Here is a 27786-nt window from a genome sequence, read left to right on the forward strand (position 1 = left end):
TTTTTGATGCCAAACATTCATGCCCATCCCAACCCTTGAGAGAATTTCAGTCCTTGCCAATGTAGACAATGGGTATACTATGGCTAGAGTATACAGAGCTGTATTTTAGTGACATTGGCTTGGTCACTCACAATTAACAATGACCTGGTTGGGTCTATAAAAAAATTCCAACCACTTTGAGACTGTATATCATGACTCTGGACCCAGGTAGATCAGAAGAGATCAATTCCCTGAGCCCAAACAGAAAGGCACAATTAGCAGTAAAATGCCTGGTCAAGAAAAAAAGAAGTCTTCTGTAAGAAGTCTTCACCTTGGCTGCCATTGCCATCCAGGTGGCCAGAGATGGAGATGGATAAACCTGAAACATAGGTCACTCGGGTCTACCCTCTCTTTGTGTACTTTCACATCTATACGGACTCTTATTCAAGTGGGCTCAGCCCACCAAATACAAAGCATTGAGTAATTTCATCACCTGGTTTGCTACACATAGGATCCTATATATTTATCTGTAGATCACAAGGAACACCCTCATTTCATAAAACTATGGCAAAGGCAAAAGGGATGCTTCACTTCTATTCTAAAGCCCTGGCCAGACAGGAGGCATTTCACCCTAGCAGGTTATAGATAGATAATGCCCCTTATCATGATGGATGATGCTCAGGTACGTACATGACTTTCTCTTAGAGAGCTAGAACACTTAATCCTATGAACAACATCATAAGAGTTTCTGTACAGACACACTGATTTCTTTCCTCCCATCTACATCATTCTTATTTATTTTCAATTTTTATTTTATTTTACTTCCATCTTCAGATAGATGTTCAATTTAGACTGTCATAATCACATACACAGCTCTTTAACATTACACTATCCATGCTGCACACAGGTTGAGTGAGTGTCCTTATCTAAAATTAGAGGTAACAAGTATTCTGGTATTCATTCTAAAGAAAACTTTCTTATTGATTCTCTGTGAATTTCATATCATGTACCCAAATCCTACTCATCTGCCTGTCCTCTCACATACACATTCTACACTTGAAACCCCCCAAAAGAAAACAAAAAATAAACAAAGCAAAGCAAAACCAATAAAAAATCTTGCTGTAGAAGCAACAGTATACCCTTTTGTACAAACATCTTTACTTGCAAATGTTCACTGCAATGAGTTATTGGTCTGGTTTGAGGCCTCTGGCTTTTGCTACACTATCAATACCGGATCCTCACCAGGATTTCTCTCGGATATACTATTGTTGCCTTGTGTCATGGAGATTCTGCAGTTCTGGATTGTAGTTCATAGATGGGGTAGACATTGAGGTGGTCCTTAATCCTAGGGCTTGAGAGGCAGAGGTAGGTGGATTACTTGAGTTCAAGGCCAGCCTTGTCTATAGAGTGAATGCCAGGACTACATAGAGAAACCCTGTCTCAAAAACAAACAAACAAAACAAACAAACAAAACAAAACCAACCCCCTTAAAGATACTTCTGCATCATTTTAAATCTCTCTCTCTTTACTCACACACACATAATTATGTCCTCATGTTCAATTAAGTAGTGAACTAAAACAAGAAGTCCTACTGTCTTTTTTAAATTAAGCTTTATTTTGAAAATGTAAAATTGTACAGCATTTTAAAATGAAAATTCATATTTTTTTTTGAGAGTCACTAATACAAAGATGTTAATGGCAGTAATATTTATGAGTTTAATTCACATCAAGTGTGGACCCTCAGTGACTCAGCTGCCACTCTCCCCCACCCCTACAGCAGAAGCTGGTCTGTGAAAAGAGAAACCTTGCTCAGTACATTCCATCCCTAGTCCATGCCTTCCTTCTCGCTGTGCAGCAGCTCATACGATGGGATATGTGGCGAGTGTAGCAATCCCACAGTGGTTGTTCCAGTCTTTGGCAATCTTCATGTATCCCATCATGCCCCATTCCTCACCCCAGCTGTAAGAAGAGCATGTTCTCCATTAAATAGAAGAACACAGTGCAACAGCTTCACTACAATAAATTCACTTAAGTACCAAGCCAGAAAACACTCTTAAAAGAAAGATTCAGAAAAGATAGAGGTTTGTCTCCTGGATACCAATAGTTGAATCACACAGGACTCTGAAAAATACCACAGAGATAGGACAGGATGTCTTTTATCTACATGTGGTACAGAACTAAAATGTGTCAAGATTGACAAACTGATTCAAATTCCATACTAACCTCTAACCCAAAATCATGACAGAATCATTGTCATTTTCATTCACTAGAACTTCTGCATTTAACCTCTATGGGATGTAGATTGCTGACATATATATCTGAATACTGTGTACAGTAACTTACTTTTGAATTTTAAATATAAATATATTCTGAAATTTATACCTGTTCTTGACCAGCCAATAACTGTTGCCATCTGATTCCTCTCCCTCAAAGCCATAGCCGACCACCAGAACAGCATGATTTAGTTGAACCCTTTTACACTGTGGCTCATAATAGATGCCTAAAAAATAAAACCAAAGCTGAGGTGAGAGACTCCGATGACCTCCCAGTGACCATGTCATCAACAGTAAAGAGAGGCATTTGTTCATTTCACTGGGATGGCATACACAAGGTAAGACTAAACAAGAGTCCTTGCTGTTATCAGGCTAAGACTAGAAGTTCTCAGATAAATGCATTAGAAAGAAAATTTAGCATAAATCCTTTAGTAAAACAGTTGTTTGGTTGCACACAAAAAAAATCTGATTGACTTACTTGTAGGTTGGTACAAGCAAACCCCATAGAAAACAAAAAGTAATACAAGGGAAAAGTCCTTTATAAGTATTATCACAAACAAAAAGGTAGTGCAATGGAAAAGTCCTTTATAAGGATTATCTACATAAATGAAAATATCTGATTAAAATCTTAAAGATCAAATAACTGGAGAAACTCAAGTAAATTATACCACATGGAACATAAGGCTAATTAAAAGAATATTAAGGACTTGGACTCATGGAATTATATTTAAGTAATGTGAAGTAGAAAAAGTTATATAACATTCCTCATAGGGAATATAAAATCCGCAAATGGAAACATTTACATCAAATACTATGCAACAAAGAAATCGCAAGATCAGTTTGTCATGGCAGTGGTACAATGTCTATGTGTAGATTACTAAAAGGAAGGCACTTACCACTGTCATAGAATTGGAAGGAGCCATGGCTAGCATCAACTGCAGCCGAGATGGGCCCCACTTTGGCTACTGCCTTCATGAGAGCTTCCTCACTTCCTGGAATTTGCACAAAATCTCTCACATTAGCTGCAGAATTCTCAGCACGGTACTTGCATTTTCCAGCCTTTTAAAGTTAAGAGGAAAGAGATTCATTTGTTGCCATCTACCTCCTGGAAAACATGAGTTAGAAACACAGAACTCAACCCATTGCAGATGAGGATCCTCAACTCACTGTTCATATAAAACATTCCAGGAAGAGAGGTTCTACTGAGAGATTTGGAGCTGAAGATTAGCTTACTTGTGTTCACTGATACTCACAGGTCTTCTGTCCATAACAAATATTCACAGTGGAGAGATGTATCTTGTGTGGAGTTGCTTTCCTATCCTCTGTGTTCCCAGCAGCAGGAAGGGGTCCTTGGAGAGCACCCCTCGAATAACCATACAGAGGCTAATACTGTCAGTGACAGTAATGGTGGTTTACAAGTCATTCCAGCATAGTAATTTTTTATTTATTTTGTTGAGCTATGTCCCTTGTATCCATAGATATCTGGAAATTTTATCATGAAGCAACATTGGATTTTGTTAAATGTATATAATGAGATAATCATGTAGTTTCTCTCCTTGAGCCTATGTGGTAAATTTATACTTATTAATTACATACATGTATGAACCCTGCATGTCTGGGATGAAGCTGACTTGATTGTGATGTGTGATCACCTCGATGTATTCCGGAATTTAGCCAGCCAGGATTGTACTGAGAATATTTGCTTCCAAGTTGATTAGGCAGATTAGCCTATAATCCTCTCTTTTGCTTTAGCCTTTGGTTTTGTTATTGGGGTACCAGTGGCTTTATTTAATAATTTAGAAATGTTCCTTCCTTTATAATTTATGGAGTAATTTGAGAAGAATTAGTGTTAGCTCTCTGTAGAAAGAATGGTCAAACTCTATGCTGAATCCATCTGGCCCTGGGCTTCTTTATAGCTAAGATATTTTAATTACAGAATCAATGTCAGTTGAGTTTATATAGATTATTTACCTCATCTTGAGTTAATTTTGATAGGTCACACACATATCTATTCATTTTTTTCAGTATAGGGGAATATAAGTTTTTATTTTAATTAACTTTTTTCCACTCCATATTTTATTTCCCCCCACCCCATTCACCCTCTGACTATTCCACATCCCATACCTCCTCCCCACGCTCTGTCTCCATATGGATGTCCCCAACCCCCACCCCACCTGACCTCTAAACTCCCTGGGACCTCCAGTCTCTGGAGGGTTAGGTGCATCATCTTTGAATGAACACAGATCCAGCAGTTCTCTACTGTATGTATGTTGTGGGCCTCATATCAGCTGGTGTATGCTGCCTGGTTGGTAGTCCAGTGTTTGAGAGATCTCAGGGGTCCAGATTAATTGAGACTTCTGATCCTCCTACAGGATCACCCTTCTCCTCAGCTTTAGCCTTTCCTAATTCCACCACAGGGTTCAGCATTGGTTGGGTGCAAATATCTGCATCTGACTCTTGCAGCTGCCTATTGGGTCTTTCAGAGTACAGTCATGATAGGTCCCTTTTTGGGAGCGCTCCATAGCCTCAATAGCAGTGTCAAGCCTTTGGACCTCCCCTTGAGCTGGACCCCACTTTGGGCCTGTTGCTGGACCTTCTTTTCCTCAGGCTCCTCTCCATTTCCATCTCTGAAGTTATTTCAGACAGGAACAATTATGGGTCACAGTTTTGACTGTGGAATTGCAGCCCCCTCCCTCATTTGATATCCCGTCTTCTCGATGGAGGTGGGCTCTATAAGTTCCCTCTCCCTACTGTTGGGTATTTCATCTAAGATCCCTCCCTTTGAGTCCTGAGAGTCTCTCACTTCCCAGATCTCTGGTGCATTCTGTAGGGTCCTCCCCTCAACTTCCTATTTCCCGAGGTTGCCTGTTTCCATTCTTTCTGCTGGCCCTCAGGGCTTCAATCCTATTTCCTAACCCCAAACCAGATCTGGTTCTCCTCTTCTCCACTCCCAAATCTTGTTCACTTTCCCTCCCAGGTCCCTCCCTCCCTCCCCACTTGTGATTGCTTTCTTCTCCCTCTCAAGTGGGACTGAGGCATCCTCACTTGGGCATTTCAGCTTGTTGACCTTTTTGAGTTATGTGGATTGTATCTTGGGTATTTTGTAATTTTTTTGTTAATATCCACTTATTAGTGAGTATATACCATGCATGTCCTTTAGGGTCCGAGTTACCTCAATCAGGAAGATTTTCTAGTTCCATCCATTTGCCACCAAAACTCGGGATATCCTCATTCTTAATAGCTGAGTAGTATTCAATTATGTAAGTGAACCACATTTTCTGTATCCATTCTTCTGTCATGGGACATCTGGGTTGTTTCCAGCTTCTAGCTATCACAAATAAGGCCACTGTGAACATAGTGGAACATGTGCCCCTATGGCATGGTGGGGCATCCTTTGGGTATATTCCCAAGAGTGGTATAGCTGGGTCTTCAGGTAGATCTATTTCCAATTTTCTGAGGAACCTCCAGACTGATTTCCAGAGTGGTTGTACCAGTTTGCAATCCCATCAGTGATGGAGGATTTCAAATTGGGGAACATAAAATTTTAATGAATAACTCCTCCTGACCTGAAAAATCTCCCCCAGTGTCTGCTATAATTTCCCCCTTTCCACCCCTAATTTTAATAATTTTGGTCTTCTTTCATTTTCTCTTTGTTAATTTGGATAAATAATTTTTTATAGATCTTAAGGGATTCATATGGTTCATGCTTAAGAAATAGATGCATATTTATCAACCTGTACAAAACTTAAGTCCAAGGGGATCAAAGACCTCAACATAAAACCAAATACACTAAATCTAGTAAAAGAGAAACTCATTGGTATAGGACATAGCACCATGAATAGAACACCAACAGCTCAGGCACTAAGATCAAAACTTAAAGTGGGACCTCATGAAATATCCTGTAAGTCAAATGACATCTCCAACAGGACAAAACAACTACTACATCCATACTGGCAAGGATGTGGGGCAATGGGAACACTCCTCCATTGCTGGTAGGAGTGAAAAATTTACAACCATTTTAAAAATGAATTTGTCAGTTTCTCAGAAAATTGGTAATAGTTCTACCACCAGACCTAGCTATACCACTCCTGGGCATATGCCCAAAAGATGCTCTACCCTCTGAAAAGGACACTTGCTGAACTTTGTTCATAGCAGCTTTATTTATAGTAATTAGAAACTGGAAACAATATAGATGTCCCTTAACTGAAGAATGAATAAAGAAAATATTCATTTACACAGTGGAATGTTACTCAACTATTAACAATAAGAGCATCATGAATTTTTCAGGCAAATGAATGTAACTAGAAAATATCCTGAGTGAGGTAACCCAGACCCAAAAGGACATGCATGCATATACTCATTTGTGAGTGGATATTAGCCATAACGTACTGGATAACCACACTACATTCCATAGACCCAAAGAACTCAAATGACAAGGAGGGCCAAAGGAAGGCTGGTTGAATCTTTCTCAGAGGGGGAATAAAATAGACATCAGAGGTGGATGGAGAGAGGGAATTGGGTGGGAGAGGAAATGAAGATAGGAGTTGGGAGGGAGGATCAGGTTTACAAATAACAGGAGAGAGAGAATTCAAATTAAATATGAGTGGAGGGAGGAGAATCTCTAGAACGTGCCAGAGACCTGGGGTGGTGGTGGTGGGGTGGCCCCATAGTATCTATGGGGGTCACTCTAGCTGAAACTCCTAGCAGTGTGGGAGTATGGAATCTGAAATGGCCACTTCCTCTGGTCAGGCAGGACTCCTAGTGGAGGGATAAGGACAGCCACTTACCCACAACAGCTCTAACCTTGCAAGATGTGCAGGAACAAAAATAGAACAGAGATAGAGGGAATGGACAGCCAATGACTGGCTCAAATTGAGATTCACCCCATGGGCAAGAACCAATCCCTGACACTGTTAGTGATATTCTATTGTGCTTGTAGACAGGATTCTAGCATAACTGTCCTCTGAGAGGCTCTACCCCATAGCTGACTGAAACACATGCAGAGACCCACAACCAAACATTAGATCGAGCTTGGGGAGTCTTGAAGAAATGTGTGTGTGTGTGTGTGTGTGTGTGTGTGTGTGTGTGTGTGAAAGGGTTGAGGGACCCAAAGGGGATAGGGACTCCACAGGAAGACCAAAAGAGTCAACTAACCTGGACCCCTTTGTGTCCCCAAAGACTGAATCACCAACCAAAGAGTGAACATGGACTGGACCTAGGTTTCCCCTGCACATATGTAGCAGATGTGCAGCTTTGTCTTCATGCCAGTTCCCCAACAACTGGAGCAGGATTGTTCTTGAATTTGTTGCCTGCCTGTGGATCCTCTTCCCCTAATTGGGCCACCTGGTCTAGCCTTAGTGTGAAAGGATATGCCTAGTCCTGCAGTGACTGATGTGCTGGGTGTGGTGTGGGTGTGGGATGGAGGGATTCAGGGTGGTAGGGATTGAGAGGCTTATGTCAGGGGCTCTTCCTTCTCAGAGGAGAATGGGAAGAGGAGATGAAGGAGGGCTGGGAGGAGAGGGGGGCTGATATTGAGAAAAACAGTGAATAAATTAATTAATTAAAAAAGATACTATGCAATCATTAAACTGTGTTTACAGGGAATAAAAGGTTTTGTTAAAAGATCATCAGGAAGAACAAAACCAGGGAAGTGTGGGTAGAAAAACATAAGAGAACAACAATGGGAAAAGCCCATACATCTAAAGAAATAGCACATTCCCAGGACCTTGAGGTGGAAATGGCTGTTTATACAGATCATTTCCCTTTGTTTTTAGTGTGGCAATGTTCAGGGAGCTCCTAGACACAGGATGTGGTTCTTTCTCAGACTGCTGTTGGCAACAAACTCAGGCAGAGAGTTGTGTTAGTTCACAGCCAGTCTGCCTGGTCTGTTGAGTAAGTTCAACACCAATCATGACTATGTAATAAGATGCTGCCTCAGGACCAAAAGCATTTTAGAAGGTGGTGAAGAGTCTTACCAAATGCATGGAATTATTAATTACTATCATTATGAATTACAAGGGAGAATGTTTTCAATAAATTTTACATGAAGAAAAAGTACAGATACTAGAGGAAAGTTGGAACTAATGTGGGACAATGTCTAATTGTGTTTCCAGTGTGCTCCACAAGACTCACCCTTCTGACCAGGACTTAATAATGGCTTCCAGGTTTCCCAATCATAGTAAAGTCATGTTTTCCTCCTATGTTTGTAATCTGTATTTTTAAAATAACATCACATTTATATTTTTAAAGGTTTTAAAACCGTTGAAGTGGATTTTTATCTTAAATAAAATAGATGTTTATTAAAAATAATTTTACATGGAAATTCAATAATAAATGCGATCTAGCATTTATATAAAGAGCAATAATGAGCATACATAGCACCTCAGAAAGCTAAAACCCTTCAATATAGCAACAGAAATTATCATCCAAAGAAGGAGGCATCTTGCAGAATAGAATTTTTTTTATCAGCTATACATCTGACAAATGATTAATATACAGAACATGCAAAAATTAACAACAAAACCAATACAAAAATAAAACCAACACCAAGAAAACAAATACTCAACTAAATTTGGAGGGATTAGAACTAATCAGAGTTCTCAAAAGAAGGAATAAGAGAGCCAAGAAATACTTTTTAAAATGTTTAACATCCTTAATCATCAAGTAACTACAACTTTTAAATTGCTTTGAAATTTCATCTTATTCTGACCAGAACAGCTAAGATAAGAAACAGATATCTGGGCAGTGGTGGTGCACGCCTTTAATCCCAGCACTTGGGAGGCAGAGGCAGGTGGATTTCTGAGTTCGAGGCCAGCCTGGTCTACAGAGTGAGTTCCAGGACAGCCAGGGCTACACAGAGAAACCCTGTCTCAAAAAACCAAAAAAAGAAAAAAAAAAAAAAAAGAAACAGATGACTAAAATTGGCTGGTATTAAGTGTGGATAAAGAGGGTTACTTATCACGGAAATCAGAGGACAGTTTCCTCAAAATGTCAGAGATAGATCTAACCTATGATTCAGCTACAGCACTTGTGGGCATATAACCATGGGGTCTAGGTCCTAGCACTGAGAGACTTGCTTATCCATGTTCATTGCAACTTTATTGATAATAGCCAGAAAATAGAAACAGCATTGTCTTAGTTAGGGTTTCTATTCCTGCAGAAACATTATGACCAAGAAGCATGTTGGGGAGGAAAGAGTTTTATTCAGCTTACTTCCACAATGCTGTTCATCACCAAAGGAAGTCAGAACTGGAACTCAAACAGGTCAGGAAGCAGGAGCTGATGCAGAGGCCATGGGGGGGGGATGTTTCTTAATGGCTTGCTTTTCCTGGCATGCTCAGCCTGCTCTCTTATAGAATCCAAGACTTCCAGCCTAGGGATGGCACCACCCACAAGGGGCCCTACGCCCTTGATCACTAATTGAGAAAATGCCCCACAGCTGGATCTCATGGAGACATTTCCCTAATTGAAGCTCCCTTCTCTGTGATAACTCCAGCCTGTGTTAAGTTGGCACACAAAACCAGCCAGTACAAGCATAGAGGTCTATCAACTGGTAAATGAAGACTTTGTATATATATACAATGGACTATATTCAGTTATAAAAGATGAAATTATGAAGTTCATAGGTTAATGGGTGGAATTGGAAATAATTCCGAGAGAGGTAAACCACAGCAGGAGAGACAACTATATCAGGCTCCTCCTCATATGTGGATGCTAGCCCAGGCTTAGGTATCATTTCATATGGGGGTGGTAGTAGATATGTGTAAAAGATTATAAAACAGATAGTGAGCATGCATAATAAAAATTATGTGTTGAGACATGAGAGGGATACTGCACACATTAAAATAGAGTTATGACTTTAAACACATGATCTTCACAAGATCTATCCTGCCAAAATATCACCATGGACAGTGGGAGGACCATGAAGTCCCAGCCCTTGTTGTAAAGCTATTGGCAGTTGATAGCTTCTTTAGGAGAAGAGTAAATTTCTTCATGGATATGGTCCCTGAGAGCTTACTTATGCTTTGGTCAATGGTCTTATACTCATGGATATACATGAAGTATTATGCAGGCTTAGCAGGTTTAATGATGATGATGATGATGATGATGATAAAGAGAGTGCAGGAAGTTGGGAAGAAAAAGTATGTTGGGGAGACAGCAGAGGAATTAGAGACAAAGGAATGGTGTAAATTTGACCACAACATATTATATGCATGCATGTAATTCTCTAAGAGTTAAACAAATAAATCAGTAAGAATGTGAGTTTTCAGACAGTAGACTGTCTCTGTAGTTGTGCTGGAATGGCACAGCACAGGAGTTCTACTTACTTGTCCTCTGTATGGATAGGATTCTTCAGTTGCGAGGCCACCATTGTCTTTCACATATTGGAAGGCATTCTGCATGAAGCCACCACTGCAGCCATGTGTAACATTAAATCCCATGCAGTCCAGTAGGTTCTGTTCACTTAGAGGAATCAGTCTCCCTGTTTTCCTGGACATTTGTCCTTCTAGAGATCCAGTTGCACTAAAAGCCCAACTAGAGGCACAATGACCCTAAGGGATGAGAAAAAAGCTGTGAATTACTACAAGGCTAATAACAGATATTTGTGGATGATTCACACTTCAGAATACACTTTATAAAACAGTGAACTGCATGCTATTCCATACTCAGAAAAGCAAGGATGACATTTCTTTTATAACTTTCTGTGAGTGGTGTAGGTTGGGACTGCCATACCTGATTCTTCACAGGAGTCACATAGCCAAGCTTTCTCCAATCCACATATTTGGGGACATAAAGAGACTGATAATCCTGGGATACATGCATCTTCTTGATCTTCTGCCTCTGAAAGCCTGTCATAATTTTCACGAATTCTAGGTTGGACTTCAAGAAAAGTCAGTATGTCATTGAGGGTATTTATAAAGAACTGAAGAGAAGAATGACTATGTTATGTAATTTATGTCATGCTGCACTCACCAAATCACCAAAGGCATTCATTGCCATGGTGAAGTCATGCTTCCCCTCAAGGTATTCCCAATTATGCAGCTCAATCATTTTAAAATTCTTTTCCCACACAGCTCTCCTCAGTCTTTCTTCATTCTGGAAAAAAAGTTGTGATTTTTCCTTCTATTTCAAGTCCAACCCAAGTTCACTCAGTGGACCCACTGATGAAGAGGAACCATGGCAAAGTATGGTTGCACTCTTCTGGAAGCCATTATCAACACCTAGTAACAATGGAGATTTTTGTCACATAATATACACAATACAAATCTTCAGATTAAGCCTTGAACTGGATTCTGGAATTCATGGTATGGCCATAATACAAACATAAATAAATACACAAAGCCAGGACTGTTGTCAGAAGTGGAAACTTCTAGTGTCTTTGGAAACTCAATTATGTCAAATGATATTTTGATGGGGCACACAGGTGAAAGGATGTCTTGCTAAAGCAGACAAAGGAAAAAATGTTTTCCTGAAGCAGACACAGGTGAAAGAGTATTTTGATATAGCAGACAAGTGAAAGGATACTTGATGAAGGAGTATAAATATGACTCCAAAGACAGTGGGAGATGAGCACTTTGCATTGGTTTGGTTTGCTCTGCCTCGCTATTCTTCACTAACAAAACTCATGCATTGGTTTGCCTTACAAAGAATTGTTGAACTCAACTTGTGGTAATGCCATCATTGAGAGAAATTCACCCAAGAACTGATCATGGGATTCCTGTGGCAGCTTGCCCCTCCCACAGCCTCATCTTAGGCTGGTTGGAAAGCCTGTGGTGTCTTCAGTATTGAACTATAGCTGCTGGTTCATGTCTGGTGTCTGCCTGCCTAGAAGACTGGTCTGCAGCTGCTGAGTCATATTTGGTGTTTGCTATGGAACTTAACTGCTGCCAAAGAAGATCAAGTTCACCCCCAAAGAACTCTTACTGAGCAGGTCCATTTTCCCCATATCCTAATAAGTTTTCTCTTCCACTACTACTGGGTAATGGGCTACAGGAGAAGTTGAATGCTTATTAAAAGTAGGTTGCAAAAAAAAATTATGGCTATAATTATCTATGGGAATTTCCATATTTCCATGTTACTAACCATGTTGTATGTTTTCCCATGTTTTGTCCTCCATTCATTCCACTGAACATCCAAACTGGGATCTAGTGTTGGAGCAGTTGAGTCGATTTCCAAGCAGAGCATGGCTAGGAAGAGAACAGCAATCATGTCTCATATACCTAGAGAAGAAGAGATTCTGATTACATTAGTGATTCAGAAAAGCCTTTTTATCTGTACCTAGAAATTACTACCATAATGGTTCAGTAAAATTATTAAAACTGTTCTTCTAAAGAATGTAGTATGAGAAAAGTTAAAGATCTGTTTGCCTTAAAGCAGACACACAGAGGAACTGTGTTTATTCACTAAAATGAATAGTAACTGGCTTAGCTCATCATAGAGTGTGGATGCACTTTGTGGTTCAGACATAGTTAGAGCAAATACTTCCGACATAGTTGGCTCAGGCTTTGTGCCATTGGTACTAAGGTCATATGAGCAAAATATCACTAGTACTAAATATGATCCCAAGAAGAGAAAACACAACGCCAAGAGTTGGGGAGTCACAAGATATCATTTTCTTGGCCTGGAGATGTCTCAGCTCATTCTCTACAGAAATCTTGCTGGAACATTATCTGTAGACAATCGGAGAAAGACAACATTTGTTAGTTCCTACTTTCTTTACTTTGGGATGTGACTGAAAAATCTAGTTGGCTGCTTCAGTGAGTTGTCATGGCGGAGATCCTGGATGTCAGAGCCACCAGTGCAGGGGAAGTCACAAGACCTGGTCAACCTCAAGAGATCCTGGATGCCAGAGCTACCAGTGCAGGGGAAGTCATAAGACCTGGTCAACCTCAGAGACCCTGGATGTTAGAGTCACCAGTGCAGGGGATGTCATAAGACCTGGTCAACCTCAGAGATCCTGGATGCCAGAGCCACCAATGCAGGGGAAGTCACAAGACCTAGTCAACTTCAGAGATCCTGGATGTCAGAGCCACCGGTGCAGGGGAAGTCACAAGACCTGGTCAGTCTCAGAGTTCTAGGCACAGTTTTGAAGCTATATATATACAAACAACATGAAATGGGCTGAACAGGTTATAGTTGTATATAAACAGGAAGTGCCTATGAATTTGAGAGAAAGTAAGGGGGGGAGGGAAGCATTTGGAGGGAAAGGACATAGGAGAGAAAAAAGGAAGAGAGAAATTGTAATAATTCTAAAAAATGAGGGAATAAGAAATGTAAAAATCCAAGCTTTAAAGATAGAGAAAAAAGTAACAGAAAGTGAGTGAAAGAGTTGTGCTGATAAGGGCATAAAAATGAGTTTGTATTTCCTCAGAGCAAAAAGGAAAAAGATCATGTTTTAGAAAAGAATAAATTTTGTACTATAACAGATTTTTTTTTTTTTGCTAAGAAAGCTCTATTATGAGAGGAATACCAAGAAAGCTTAAAAGCGGGTTGGAAAAAGTCTGAGTAAATGTGCCAGGTGTCACTGAGTCCATGTGGCAGGTGAGACACTTAAGGATGATAGGGAGTTGATGATTAAAGTTTGTTAAATTTTCTAAGGTCAAAATTCAATGAGCTGATACCAAACTTATATTTAAATAGGTGGAACCCTCTTAAGATATCACTTTGCTCACGTTAACATTTATAAAATTTGACTTAAAAATAAAACTGCATGTGTAATCAACATAATTACTTGTGATTTTGCCAGTTTTGTTAGGCTTTATCTATTTGAGTAAATATTCTTAGCAAAATCAAGATTTACTTAAAATGATTGAGCTTTTTCTAATTATATATTATGTATATTACATTAATATATTCTTATACATTACATTATATTACATTAAAATATTACATATATATATTACATTAATCTGTGACCACCTATATTTTCTAAACACCCAACAGCAAAGTATAACCAGGAATATAAGATAATTCTACCAGCTTTGGCCAATTCAAACACCAAAAATTAATACTCCTTATATAGGATTAAATATTCTTTTGCAGAAGACATTCACAATGAGAAATAGGAAACATCTCCTGAAACAATTAGTTGAGGATTCACATTCGCTTTTCAAAAGGGCCTCCATGCTTAAGTTCAGATGAGTACCAGTGCTTACCAGTCAGTCTTCCTTAGGCACTACCTGCCCCTTAAATAGATAACCAAGGTTGCCAGTGCAATGTCATACTCTTCATTGGATCTTACTATTTTAATTAATTTATTTATTTTTGATTTCCTTGGTCTTTGTTTACTGTGTGAGTGCTGTGAACTTTTGTAACCAGAATAGATTGATGTCACTTGTGGTTCAGAAGTTTAAAGTTTGACGTAAATACTTAGGTCTTATTTAGCTTAATATTTGGACCAATAGTACTGAGGTCACCTGAACAAAACTTTTCTAGCATGACATTTGACCGGCAGAATACACACAAAGGGGAGTCCAGGAGTTTGGGCACACATAATATATCCTTCCAGACTAACATAAAGCAGGTGATACACTGTGCCTTTTAACTTCTCTGGAATAAAAACTTCCTGGCGCATCTTCCATAAAAAAGTACAGAAGAACAGCATTCACTAGTTCCTCTGTCCTATACTTGGGATGGTACTGGAAACTTCACACTCACTTTTAAACTATGGAAAGAGTTCCCATGGCCAAGAATCCAGAAGCTAGAAATATCAGTGTAAGTGAGGCACAAGAGAAAGACACTTTCAAGACCACACTCTCAACACACTGATATGGCACAAGCAATTGACCCAGGAGTTAAGGACACAGCTCTTGTGAGATGGGAATGCCCTGAATGTCTCTTTGGCCAGGCCCAGATTTCTCACTGGGAACCAGTACAGAGTTGAGACCCTGGGGACCCTGATTTTACTTTAGCTTTCTCTTCTTAACCTCCCCAGTCTCCCTACACTGTGACTACAGAGGTTGAAGAGATGTTACCACTGAGGGATCTGCCTGCTTTCTCAAGAGAATCTGTCCAGGGGGACTGTAAGTTCCCATCTACCTTCACTATCCTAGGAGGCTCACCTGGGATGTCTGCTGCTCCTCAGATGATCTCCTCAGGCTTGAGTTTCAGAAGATCTTGGGTTCCACAGATCTGTTTCAGCTGGATCTCCTTTAAACCTTGACATCTGAGTCTTTGCCTAAGAAGCTCCACCCCTGAGTCCCGTCCTATTGTGACTGGATGTGTCAGAGAGCAAACTGGCCATGTAGACCTTGACATGCCAGGAATGTAGCCACAACTGATCCCATATTGTCATAGAGTGGGGCAATTCCTAGGCTGCTACTGACAGGCAATGTGACAATTCATCTTTGAGACCTTGAGTCCTGACATTGTGTTTGGAGGGTTTGTTAAAAAAAATACGTTTCCAGATAATTCTGTGTTTAATTTTAGTCCAGCACCATTTTTTACTTTAGAGAAAGTCATTTCAGTTAAAGTATCCTGGAGTGGCTGAGTCACTACAATCTAGTGCAGTGTCACTCAGTTAAGCTAGAGTTGGGCCCTGTGTGTACAGAGGCTGCATAACATTGACTTCAGTGTTGGATAGGACACAGTTTGATGTCATAAGAGTCTTAACAGCAGACCATCTCCAATTAGGAAGGACAAGAAGGTCATCCCAGATGGAAGAGGAACAGGTGGGACACCAGATCTCCCAGTGGTGCTTGGCACTTGGAATGTCTCTTTTCTGTCCCCTCATTCAGGAATAATTCCTCTTCCCTTGCTTTATCAAGTAAGTGATGAAATATGAGTCATTTGCAAACAGTCATAGTTAAATGGAGCAAAGTAACAGACATTTGATATATAGCTTTGATTTTTTTCTGTGTTTTGATCTTTTTTCCTTTTCTCAGTATTCACTCTGGGGCTGGAGATATGGCTCAGCAGTTAACAGCACTGACTGCTCTTCCTGAGGTCCTGAGTTCAATTCCCAGCAACTTCATGGTGGCTCACAACCTTCTGTAATGGAATCTGACACCCTCTTCTGGTGTGGCTGAAGACAGCAATAGTGTGCACTTACATAAAAGAAGCAAATTCTAAAAAAAATTCATTCTAAAATTTAATTCTAGAAAACTTACCTTCATGAGTCTTAATATCAGAGTTTAAGACAAAGAGAACTGAAGAGGTTTTAGACAGATAAAATTAGTAGTAAATAAAAGTATGCACATAAATTTTAGTTCCTACAAGTCTGGAAGTAAGGAACACAGCCCCAAACCTAATAGTTTGTAGTTTCCCCAATATTATAAATATATAATTATATTAAATACCTATTCATGATAGATATTGTTCAATTAGTTCATCACATGATTTCATGTAGTTTTAAAGCACATTTTGACTTGCTTCTCAACAGAGGAATCATTGTGCATTTGCATTATTTGCTAATCTCTGCTTGAGGTTAAACGAATCCCCATCTAGAAACAGTAATCTGAACTATCACTCCCTTTATGTGGTACAATATTTTTAAGATAAAAGTTCTCGTCTAAGCCATGGTATGTGTTCAGTTCAGTGGCAGCAGGAGCAGTCACACTGATGTGTAAACACCATTGTATATCTCAAGGATATTAATTACTGTCCTCATTGAACAGTAATCCCTCATTTTATTCTCTCAAGCCTGCCATCCACCATCTCACATTTGGTTTGCCTCAAGTCTCACCTCTTTCTAGGGGTTAAGTGTTTGTCTCCTACCATAGCTATGTTGAAATGTAATTGCCCTTATAACATCATGAAAGCGTAGACGCATTAAGTGATCAAGTGGACCCCAAAGCATGTGCCGCTATTTACCTGATACCTAAAGTTATTAGTGTTCTATTCCATGGCAACAGCATGTTTCCTCATCTGTTTATTGCTTTGTGACATTTGTTTTCTTCTTCTGCATCTCGTGAAGATAGATTTGGTATCTGTCTCCCCTACACTAACCAAGGTACACAAAATCAAAACTTATACTAAGAAACTTATACATGCCACAAAAAAACAATAAAAGAAACTTAAGTCAGAGAGTGACACATTAGCTGTTTGTAAGTCATGGAAACTACTTTACAAAATTGATAAATAGTGCTCAGAGCATCTCAATTTAGACCTCTGAGTCAGGTGTCAATTCAGACCTTCCACTTCCTTGTATTGTGCCTTTGAGTCTGACAAACCAGTTCAACAAGAACTCCAGCTGGCTATCTTATCACCTTCCATACTTGATAAAGATCTTCCTTCCTTTGACGTACATGCTGGGGGAAAGCTCTGATCACCTGGCTTGTCTGCAGCAAGACCCTGAAGGACATAACTAAATCCTTTTCAACAAGACTTATTTTAATTTTCACAAATATGTTCATTCAGTAGCAACAATTCATTATAGAATTACAACATTAGAAATGTGTTGGAGAGTATAGAAGGAGGAGGAAAAGCAGAAGTAGAGGGAAAAAGAGGAGGAGGAAGAGGACAGGAGGAAGAGGAGGAAGATGAGAAGTAGGGGGAAGAAGAGTAGGAGGAGGAGGAAGAGGAGGAGAAGGAAGAGTAGTAGTAGTAGTAGTAGTAGTAGTAGTAGTATTAGTAGTAGTAGTAGTAGTAGGAGGAGGAGGAGGAGGAGGAGGAGGAGGAGGAGGAGGAGGAGGAGGAGGAGGAGGAGGAGGGGGCAACAACTGAAAATACAACCTCGATCTGGGTATAGGTTTCGGCAGAAAGCCCATGCTGCTTTCCAAACAGTGAATGGCCACATACTAACAACACAGGAACTGCATATTAACTGGGGTATAAGTGTTTTTAATCTTGCAGACGTTTGACTGTGGTTCTGATTCCTGTAATGTCCCATACATGGGATCCTGTCAGTCATGAGGTCTCTCTAACCTTCCTCCCTGGGACACAAAGGATACAAAGGAGTGGAAACATTTTGGAATCAGGATGACAAAGGAGGAACATGGACTTGCTCTGACTCATGTTCACTTAAAATCTCTATTTCTCAAAACAACTGCATAATTATTTATCTATGATCAGTACATTCTTTCTTTATGGAACACTCATCATTTCCCATGTGTTAACCTGTGCGTATTTTCTGTTGTCTGCCAATTTTCCTAATCATTTTTAAGCTCGTGTTTTTGATAGTTTCATTTATTACCCATTGCTCTCCCCACCCTGGTCTTCCTGCGTCCATACTCACTCTTGAATTCACAACTGCTTCTCATTTAGTGATTGCCATGTGTTCAAAGTGGGTCTTATCTTCATGCTTTGGGAGTCAACCAAGGAAAATGGAAATAGCCTATATTGTTTGGGTTGTATTCTTCATCTTCTTCTTGTTCTTGTTCTTGTTCTTGTTCTTGTTCTTGTTCTTGTTCTTCTTCTTCTTCTTCTTCTTCTTCTTCTTCTTTAAACAACTTTGTTAAGATATAATTCATGTTTTATAAATGTCCCCATTTAAACTTCAAAGTTCAGTGCTTTACAGTAATATATTAGCACAGTTGGGAAGCCATCACCATTATCTAATTTTAGGACATTACAAAACAATACAAAATAAAAAACCTCACAGCATTTGCTTCATGTTCTCATGACTCCTAGCTCTCTGTAAATGCTAATATGTCTGTCAACTGATTTGTCTGTTCTGGGCAGCTTATATAGTGTGATCCTTACAACATATTCTCTTTAGGAATGCATCCTTTGGTAATAACATTCTGTCATTATGCAAATTACTATTTTAGAATTTTTAACATGCAGGACTAAGCATATCCTCTCCCACTGAAGCCCAACCAGGCAGTCCAGGTAGGGGAAGGGGATCCCATGGCAGGCAGCAGAGTCAGTCCCACTCCAACTGTTAAGGAACCCACATGAAGACCAAGCTGCACATCTGCTACAAATATGTAGGGGGCCTTGATCCAACCCCTGCATGCTCTTTGGTTGGTGGTTCAGTCTGTGAGCCCCAATAGGCCAAGGTTAGTTGACTGTGTAGGTCTTCTTGTGGTGCCCTGGACCCCTCTGGCTTGTACAATTCTATCCCTTGCTCCTCCCCAAACTCTGCCCAATTCTGGGTTCTTAGTCTCTGCATCAGTCTCCATCCTTCCATGAATGAAGCCTTTCAGGAGACATTCGTGTTAGGCTTATGTCTGTAAGCATGCCAGAGTATCATTAATAGTGTCAGGGGTTGGCATAGTGCCACATGGGATGGATCTCAAGCTGGGGCAGTCATTGGTGGCTGTTCCCTCAGTCTCTGTTCCATTCCTATTCTTTCACATCATGTAGGAAGGCCAAACTTTGATTTGAAATCTTTATGAGTGGGTTGATGTCCCCTCCCCTGTACTGGAAATCCTGCTTGACTACAGGAGGTAGCCACCTCAGTCTTCAGATTCCTCACTGGTAGGAATCTCTGAGATTCCCTGTAGCCTCTTTCATACCAGGCCTCCAGCTAGTCACAGAGATGTCCTGTGGGTTGCCTCTTAGATTCCCCTACCCAACATCTTGAAGGGAGGTTTCCCATGTCTGATATTGAGGTTCTTGGTAGTCTATACATCTTGGGGGAGAATTATCATCAAAAGGGCTAACTTCTTTTAATCCTGTTGACTCTCTCTCTCTCTCTGTTGTATAATCTCTTCTGCCTCCTTTGGCTTCCCTGGCCCCTTTCCTCATTCAAGTCTCCTTTCTTTTCTCCTCCCCCTCCCCCGCTCCCCTGCCACATTTCCCTATATAGTAGCTGTCTCCTTCTATGCCCCTTTCTGGGGTTTCTTCTCTCACTGTCTGGATGGCTCATTTTTACTTCCTGGTACTCTCCATTATATACTTAAACCCAAAGATTCAGAGTTATATCCACAAAGAGGAGAGGAACAGGTGGCATCACCTCGCTCTGTATACTATTTTCTTTTTTTCTTTTTTAAATTTGATTTAAGTTTTATTACATTATGATGAGAAAAGATACATGATTTCAATTTATCTGAATTTTTTAACATTTAAAAACATATTTTAAGTAAATAGAATTAAATTACGTTCTTGTTTCCCTTTTGTACCCCAACTCCTCCCAGAGACCCCACTTCAATATCTGTCATACCTCTTTTTTGTAATATTCTTTAAAATTTATAAGGCATTATAACAATAAAAATGAGTATTATAAAAGTTGTTTGATATAAAACAACAATTGATTTAACAGTCTTATGTAGATGCTTGCCTATAGCAATACTGAAAATATATAAGTTTTTCTCAATATAATTTTAAATAACTCCAAACATATTAACTGTATATTTTAAAGTAATACATCACTACCAGTATTTTTTTTATTTTTTTACTACCAGTTTTTTTTTTAATGAACATAAATATATAAAGTCTTTTTGTTTGTTTATTTGTTTGTTTGTTTTGTATTTAGTAGAGCTTAAAATCTTGGCTCTTACTGTGGTAGAAGCCCAAAATAAGAACAAGTTTTAGACATTGGATTTCATTTTAATAAGGCTGTACTTCAATGACCCTCACATCACCAAAGGATTTTACTTCCATTGTAGCTAAGCTCAGAGTTGACAGTTCTGCTGCGCCAAGGAATGAATTGTAGGCACGATTTTTGGATACAGACTTCCTGCTATGGTCAAAGCTATTTGACTTGAGTGAGTGTCTTTATTCTCAGCCCACAGAGAGTAGGTTACATTCACTTAAGAAATGGTGTGTGTATTAAGGTGGTCTATCCATAAAGTCATTCACTGCATACTATTTTCTAATTCCATTTGCATACCTGCAAATTCATAATTTGATTTTTTTCTTTTACTATTTGATATCTCTATCTATCTACCTACCTACCTATCTATCTATCTGTCTGTCTGTCTGTTTGTCTGTCTGTCTGTCTTTCTTTCTGTCTGTCTGTCTGTCTGTCTATCTATCTATCTAATAGAATTCCAATGTATGTAATATGTAACACATTTTCATCTATCTGTTTATCAGTTGAAGGACATTTGGTTGTTTCTATTTCCTAGATACTGTGAATAGAATGATAGTGAACACGGCAAAGAGTAGGATGTTGAATCCTTTGGGCATAAGCCAAGGATTGGTATGTCTGGATAATATGGTATATCTATGGACTGTTAACTCTTTAGGACTTCTCCACACTGCTTTTCACAGTGGCTGTACCCATTTGCACTCCCACCAGGGATGAATGGGGGCTCCTCTTCCTCTGCAGTCTCACCAGCATTCAGTGTTAGCTGTTTTCCCTGCCTTATCCATTCTGACTGGGGAAAGATGAAATCTCAAAGTAGTTTTCATTTGCGTTTCTCTGATGGCTAAAGAAAGATATCAGATGGCATTTTGAAAGGTGTTTCTTAGCCAGTTTAGATTTCCTATTTTGACAACTTTGGTCAAACTGTACCCCAATTTGCAGTGGGGTCATTTGTCTTCCTGATACTTTGTTTTTGAGTTCTTAGTGTATTCTAAGTATTAACCCTCTTTCGGATGTTTGGCTCTCTCTGATGCTGTGGCTTCTTTTCACTTGATTAATTACTGCCTTTGCTATGCAGAACCAGTTTAGTTTTCTGAGGTGTTATTTGTCAATGGTTGACCTTAATTCCTGAGTGAATGGAGTCATATTCAGAAAGTCCTTTCTTACATCTGCATCAATTCCCCAAAGGCCTGCAAGTTTCTCATTGGACAAGAATATCATAAAAGTACTTAAGGAGTTTGGTTTGCCACCAATAAAGGACCTCCAAACTATTTACTGTGGGACCCCAAAGAGACTGGGAATCTCTTTTTTTCAGCTTTTATATTTGTATATGAATACAAAGCACATATCTTCTTCTGTGTTTTACAACAAATAATCCATTGGAAACTCCTGGGTGGATGTCCATTAGTTCATTCTTCTAGGTGTGACCCATGTGGGCTTACATTCAAACGTCTTTGCTTTCTGTTTCTTGTTTATATGTAGACCCTCAACAGCTTTCTTTAACTGTAGTATTGTTTAGCTCTCTTATTTTCTGACAGACAACAAATACACTGTGATTCCCTTGCTTAGTGCTGGGCTAGTTGGTGTGAATACAAGAATGTTGTTAGAAAAGGCTCCAGATCACAGGTCAGTCATTTGATTGACTGGACCCAGCTGTAGCACTGATGCAATGTCATTTCCCTGAGACAGTCATTCCTGCTTCATTAGGGGACATTCTGTTCATTAGTACAATTTCTACTTATAGCACAAATGGTTTCTTAGAAGAAGACCTCTGCAAAAGAGTGATCCTGTAGAGTGGGCATTTATGGGATGTATACAACTACCTCCTGTTATTCAAGATTCACCGAAACTGACCAAAACTCCACAGCAGCTGACAAGCTATGGGGAAAAGTATCAGGATGCATTGAGCCCAGACACACAGAATAAAAGTACATGGATACTCTTCCAACATGTGAATCCCATCTTGAGCTGTATAATATATTTCAGTAGACAGAAGAAAGATTTCTTTTTAAAGTGCTTTTAATTACTTTCTTTTAGAAGAACAAAGGTTTCCTCTTGGTATTATAAGACAGAATAGCACAATTCAACAATTTAGTAGGAATACAGACCTTCAAGCATGTTTATAGCTTATTCCAAACTACAAAATTATTTTTTGACTCATTCTTGGGACTCAGACACATTCACAAAAATATACATATGTTTTTAAAGATATTTTTTAAATTTACATTTCAAATATTACCCCCTTTCCTGGTTTCTCTCTGAAACCCCCCTATCCCATGCTCCCTGCTCCGTTCACCAACCCACCCATTCCCGCTTCCCTGCCCTGGCATTCCCCCATACTGGGGTATCGAGCCTTCACAGGACCAAGTGCCTCTCCTCCCATTGATGTCCGACAAGGTCATCCTCTGCTGCATATGTGGCTGGAGTCATGGGTCTCTCCACGTGTACTCTTTGGTTGGTGCTTTAGTCCCTGGGAGCTCTGGGGATACTGGTTGGTTAATATTGTTTTTCCTCCTATGGGGCTGCAAACTCCTTCAGCTCCTGGGGCCCTTTCTCTAGCTCCCCCATTGGGGACCCTATGCTCAGTCTAATGGTTGGCTGAGAGCATCCACCTGTGTGTTTTAGAAAACACACAGGAAAAAAATATTTATTTGTGAAAATAATATGGCAAATTCACTTCTGCCATTTAAGTCTTAACATCTCACACTGGTCCAAAAATTTCTGCATGAGAATAGCTGAGTGATGTTTTTCCTCTGTCCATTTCATCATAAAGCACTGATGAAGATATTATTATCTTAAAATCAAAAGCTACCAAGTGAAATCATTAGAAACATCACGGGCAATAAAACTGACTAAAGAGAAACACCAGACACAATTGCTTCAGCTCTTTGAGAGACACTTCTATTACCTATACTCATTTGGCATCTGTTACATTATTTCTAAACCACATTCCAGTAGTTCTTTGAGTGAGGAAGAAAACAAAACCTATCTATCTAATAAATCTCCAACAAGCTTCAAGTGGTAGAAGCTACACAAATATTGATGTGTGCAATGAAGAGGGATTTTAGGACAGAGATGCTAAGGATGCTGGACTAAGCATGCACATTCACTGAAATACTTTAAAAAAATTATCTTTAATCTTTTTTTTTTTTTTTACAGTCCAGTAGTTATCCCTTCCCAGTCCTCCCTCAGTCAGTTCCTCATCCCACACCTCCTCCCCCATCTCCAAGAGGATGTTCCTTCCACCCCACCCCACCAGATCTCCCCACTCCACTCATAAATATTGCTTGAGCATTAATGAGCTATGATTTTGTACCTCAGAAATCAGAACTTTACACATAAAAGAAAAGGTGGAATTCCAATTTCTCAAAAGATTCTGTTTGTGGTATTTAACCCTTGGACTTATAACTGATTATGAAGAGAGCTGCCTTGATTCTGCTGTATCTTTTCCTGATAAGCAGAATTCAGTATTCAGAATGATGATAACACACTAAAGGAAAAAGCGCATGGGCACGAGTTTTAAATTTCATTATGGGAGCAAGCTGACAATGCGAATAAAAATATTCTTAAGTAGAGATAAGTAAAAAGTAAAAGTTTAATACAAAAAGAAATAAAACTAGTTGCTCACAATCCACTTACACACTTTGTTTTCCTAATAAACACATTTTAAAAAGTACAAGTAGGATAAGAGGATCAGCATGAAGCTGTTTTGCAACAGAGAACCGATGCACTCACTCATAAAGAAATGAATTGCAGAGTACGCAGAGCACCCTTGCCCTTGCTTATTGATCCAAAGCTGTGATTTCCTCTTTTTTCCTACTGAGAACTTATTGGAAAGGGTTGATTGACAAAACAAAATACATGTAACATTTGATAGTGATGAACAATAATAAAATATTTAGTGGTACTTCCTATTTCCTCATACCTCTCTTCTTACCATACAGTATCATGATGGAACATCTATATGGCCTTCATGTCTTTCCTCCTGCTAAAAGGTGTGATCATTGGGACCACTACCATGAGTCTTCCCCAAATAGTTGTTTCTATTCTTTGGTGAAGTTTTCTTGTCCCAGTAACTATCAACAGTGTTTATTTTCAATTTCCATTTGAGAATATTATTTTAGTTCCTGAACATTCCCTCGACTACATACTTACACCATTATCAGTAAAGTTAATGATGGGTGATTAAATATTAGAAATTTAAATATGAAAAGAACACTTGGAAACAGACTATGGCTAGTAATCCCTTAGCTCTACTCATGCATAGGTTTAATTTCATTACAAATTGATTAATATTGCATCAGATGCTTCTCTGGCAAGCAAAGCAAGAAGCCCCAAGTAACTTCAGGGTAAGGGCTACAAACTGTATTTGTAAATGTTCAGAAGATTCTTTTAACAATTCTTTTAATTTTTAAAAGAATTGAACTTAAGCATTATCAAATAAAATTTCTGAAATTGACTAAAATGAAGGCCTCCAAATTTACAAATTGATCTGTCGTAAACACATTATCACAAAATACTCTTAGATGAAAGATGACTGCCATGGAGGCAAAGCTGAGAGTCTTGAGAAGGGAACTTGGAGCACTCCCTTTGTTCATGACATCTGCGGTGTGACATATCAGAAAACCATGACTTATATTACTTCTGAAAACACTCTGAATTAATTGGAAGTATTAGAAGTAATGTCAAAAACCCAACCCAACACAAAACAAAATACTAGTATGTGTTGGCTAAAAGCAAGGTGTACCGTGAGGGTCTCTACAGTGTGCTCTGCTGAACAACACAGAGCAGAAGCTGGGGCCTGCACTCCCTGCATACTCTGGTCATTTTTTTAAAGGCCAATTATAATATTCTTTCCCCACTTCATCTGGCCGTATGCCAATATCACAATAATGCAAATGAGTATAAGCCTTAATGTGTCTTTCTTTGTTAAAAGCTACTAATAAACTAAATCACTATGTTGTATAAAAACCTCACCATTTGAAAACTCAGAATCATAAATTTGATACATGGAAAAAGTTACGACTTTCTCTTAAAATGTCTAAATTTTAAAGACATGATTTTTTTATATAAATTTTATCTAAAATATAAGCTAATTGATGTAGTAGGTGAAAGTACTATTTTTCTCTGCAAAACACACATCTTCTACTTGAATTGTCAAGTTAATATTTTGTCCAAATTTCTTAACTTTGTCAGAAAACATGTACACCGAGCACTGTCCACAGAGTGGACGTCTGCAAGGTAGCTCATACAGTGGTCTGGCTTTGTTCTTCATCTATTTGCTCCAAACATCTTCCCACTCATAGAAGGACTAGTGTAGTTGTTATTAGCAAAATACAAAGAACATGTTATCTTCTGTAAATAGATAACGATTAATCTCTAAATTCAATAAATATTTTTCAATACTTTGAAATCCTATTGAATATATATATTTTTTAATCTGTGAAGTTTCTCTTTCTTCTAGTCTAATATATCCTTGGGCTCTTGCACAGTAGTCACTAGGGATCCTCCACTGCTGGATTCCTGTTCTTTGCTCTCTTCTATCTGTTCCTGGTTTCCCACTTCATTTTTGGGAACCTATTACTCTGCTATGTAGCCTCTATCTATGTCAGTTGTGTAGATTCTATAGGCCATAATAATGATGACACCCAGCTGCTAACAGAAAATAGCCCATATAGAGAGAGCTTTTGAATGATAGAACTGTAGATTTGGCATAAAATACTGTTCTTTTCAATCTCTGCAAAAGGCTAACACCTCCTTTGGCTGGTACTATATAATCCAAAATGCTGTTTGTAAACTGGATCGTGTTTCTGCCATCCTTAATATGTCTATCTAACAGAAAGCATTCTTGGTTTGAAGTATTCAGTACAACTCTAGGTGGAACTATCAATTCATCCATTGGCAAGGTGGATATATAGTTACTTGCATCCATATAGCCAAGCTGAAAAACTCTCTGGAAGCAGTCTCTGAAACCTCTAGCAACTTCTTGAATAATTGAACATTAATCTGGTATACTCAAGTGATGTGTTTTTCACATCAATAATTGTAATGGCCTCAAGCTTTTCCTTGTTTTCAAGTTCATAGAAAAGGAAACCATTCAGCGTAAGGGAGCTCTGAAACCTCTCCACATGGACATATCACCATCTTCATACACATCATAAACAAAATTAGTGTCTTCTTTGACAACAAGCACAGCAGGCCTCTCTTTCAATGTTACATACTCAGGAACCACATATTCTGAGGCAGAAAAGAAGTATGTATATATAATTAATTTTGAAGCAGTGTCTGTGTATTTTGTATTTCTCTTTCAAGGGTGATTCTCCACCAATATAAACAAAATATACACAACGCATTTTCTGTACATGGCCAAACATTGGTTGACTTTGAAGTGGCCGAATCAGAGACTCAGACAATCTGTGAGCAAGCTCATTTTTTTTTCTTATTTAGTCAGTAGTAGTCCTCTGTAATTATATGCCAAGTCTTCCTTTAGTAGCCTAATTGTTAGGTAACCTTGACCTCTAAACTCTGGAGTAGCACTAGAGTAAGAAGTAGCAACCAACTGCTTTTCATTTCAAGTTCAAGTTTACTCCAAATCTGTTCCGATTTTTACAATGGCCAAAACAGGGTGCACAAAAACAACAAGACAAATGCCACCTTTTAAATTATCTTTAAATGATTCATTTAGATCTACACATGCTTTACAAGCCATCTGGTTAAGTAAAATAATGGCAGCACAGAGTCAGAGGACTGACTGCCCAGCTCTTCTACTTGGAAGCCCTCGCCATTGAGCTTGGCTTAGATCCAGAGATGAGCAATGAGCACATGGAGGCAGAAATTCTGGCATCATGCTTCTGCTGGCCCAGAAAGGGAAGAGAGAATGATCTCAGGAATATTATTTTTAAAGAGTCACACTTTTTTCCTTTGTCCCTAAGTGCTGGCCGGTGACCAGTATCCTCTTGAATCAATTCACAATTTGTTTTCTCAGTTGGGCATTCCGTTTTCCATGCTGCAAAAGCTCTTTTTAAAGAGCAAAGATTTAAACACCTCACTAAGTTTGTGTTTTCTATGTTCTCCTTTAATTAATTAAAACACTAATTTTTCATTGAAAATTAAGTCTTGAAG

At 39.0% G+C, this 27786-nt stretch overlaps 1 protein-coding gene and 1 pseudogene across 1 annotated transcript; both read right to left on the reverse strand.

The window, feature by feature from the left end:
- Nucleotides 1-1581: 1581 nt before the first annotated feature.
- Nucleotides 1582-15422, reverse strand: LOC116082288 (testin-2). Its single transcript, XM_031359179.1, has 8 exons — nt 15314-15422; nt 12336-12472; nt 11226-11348; nt 10986-11132; nt 10580-10804; nt 3149-3311; nt 2362-2479; nt 1582-1938 (listed from the first exon to the last, which is right to left on the reverse strand). Exons 2-8 carry the CDS (start codon nt 12459-12461, stop codon nt 1839-1841), a joined length of 1002 nt encoding a protein of 333 aa, XP_031215039.1. The 5' UTR covers nt 12462-12472; nt 15314-15422; the 3' UTR covers nt 1582-1838.
- Nucleotides 15423-26106: 10684 nt separating this feature from the next.
- On the reverse strand, nt 26107-27400 carry LOC116081532 (annotated as a pseudogene).
- Nucleotides 27401-27786: the final 386 nt, after the last annotated feature.

This window comes from Mastomys coucha, unplaced genomic scaffold (assembly GCF_008632895.1).
Source record: "Mastomys coucha isolate ucsf_1 unplaced genomic scaffold, UCSF_Mcou_1 pScaffold7, whole genome shotgun sequence".
NCBI classification, from domain to species: Eukaryota; Metazoa; Chordata; class Mammalia; order Rodentia; family Muridae; genus Mastomys; species Mastomys coucha.

What these genes read in the sequence shown, in the direction of transcription:
- LOC116082288 (XM_031359179.1), bottom strand. Translation starts at nt 12,461, where the DNA reads ATGATTGCTGTTCTCTTCCTAGCCATGCTCTGCTTGGAAATCGACTCA. An exon ending in ATGGGAAAACATACAACATG is followed by an intron (nt 11,349 to 12,335) that starts GTTAGTAACATG and finishes CTTTTTTTCCAG; the next exon opens with AATGAAGAAAGACTGAGGAG. An exon ending in CTTCCAATTCTATGACAGTG is followed by an intron (nt 2,480 to 3,148) that starts GTAAGTGCCTTC and finishes TTTATTTTTTAG; the next exon opens with GCATCTATTATGAGCCACAG.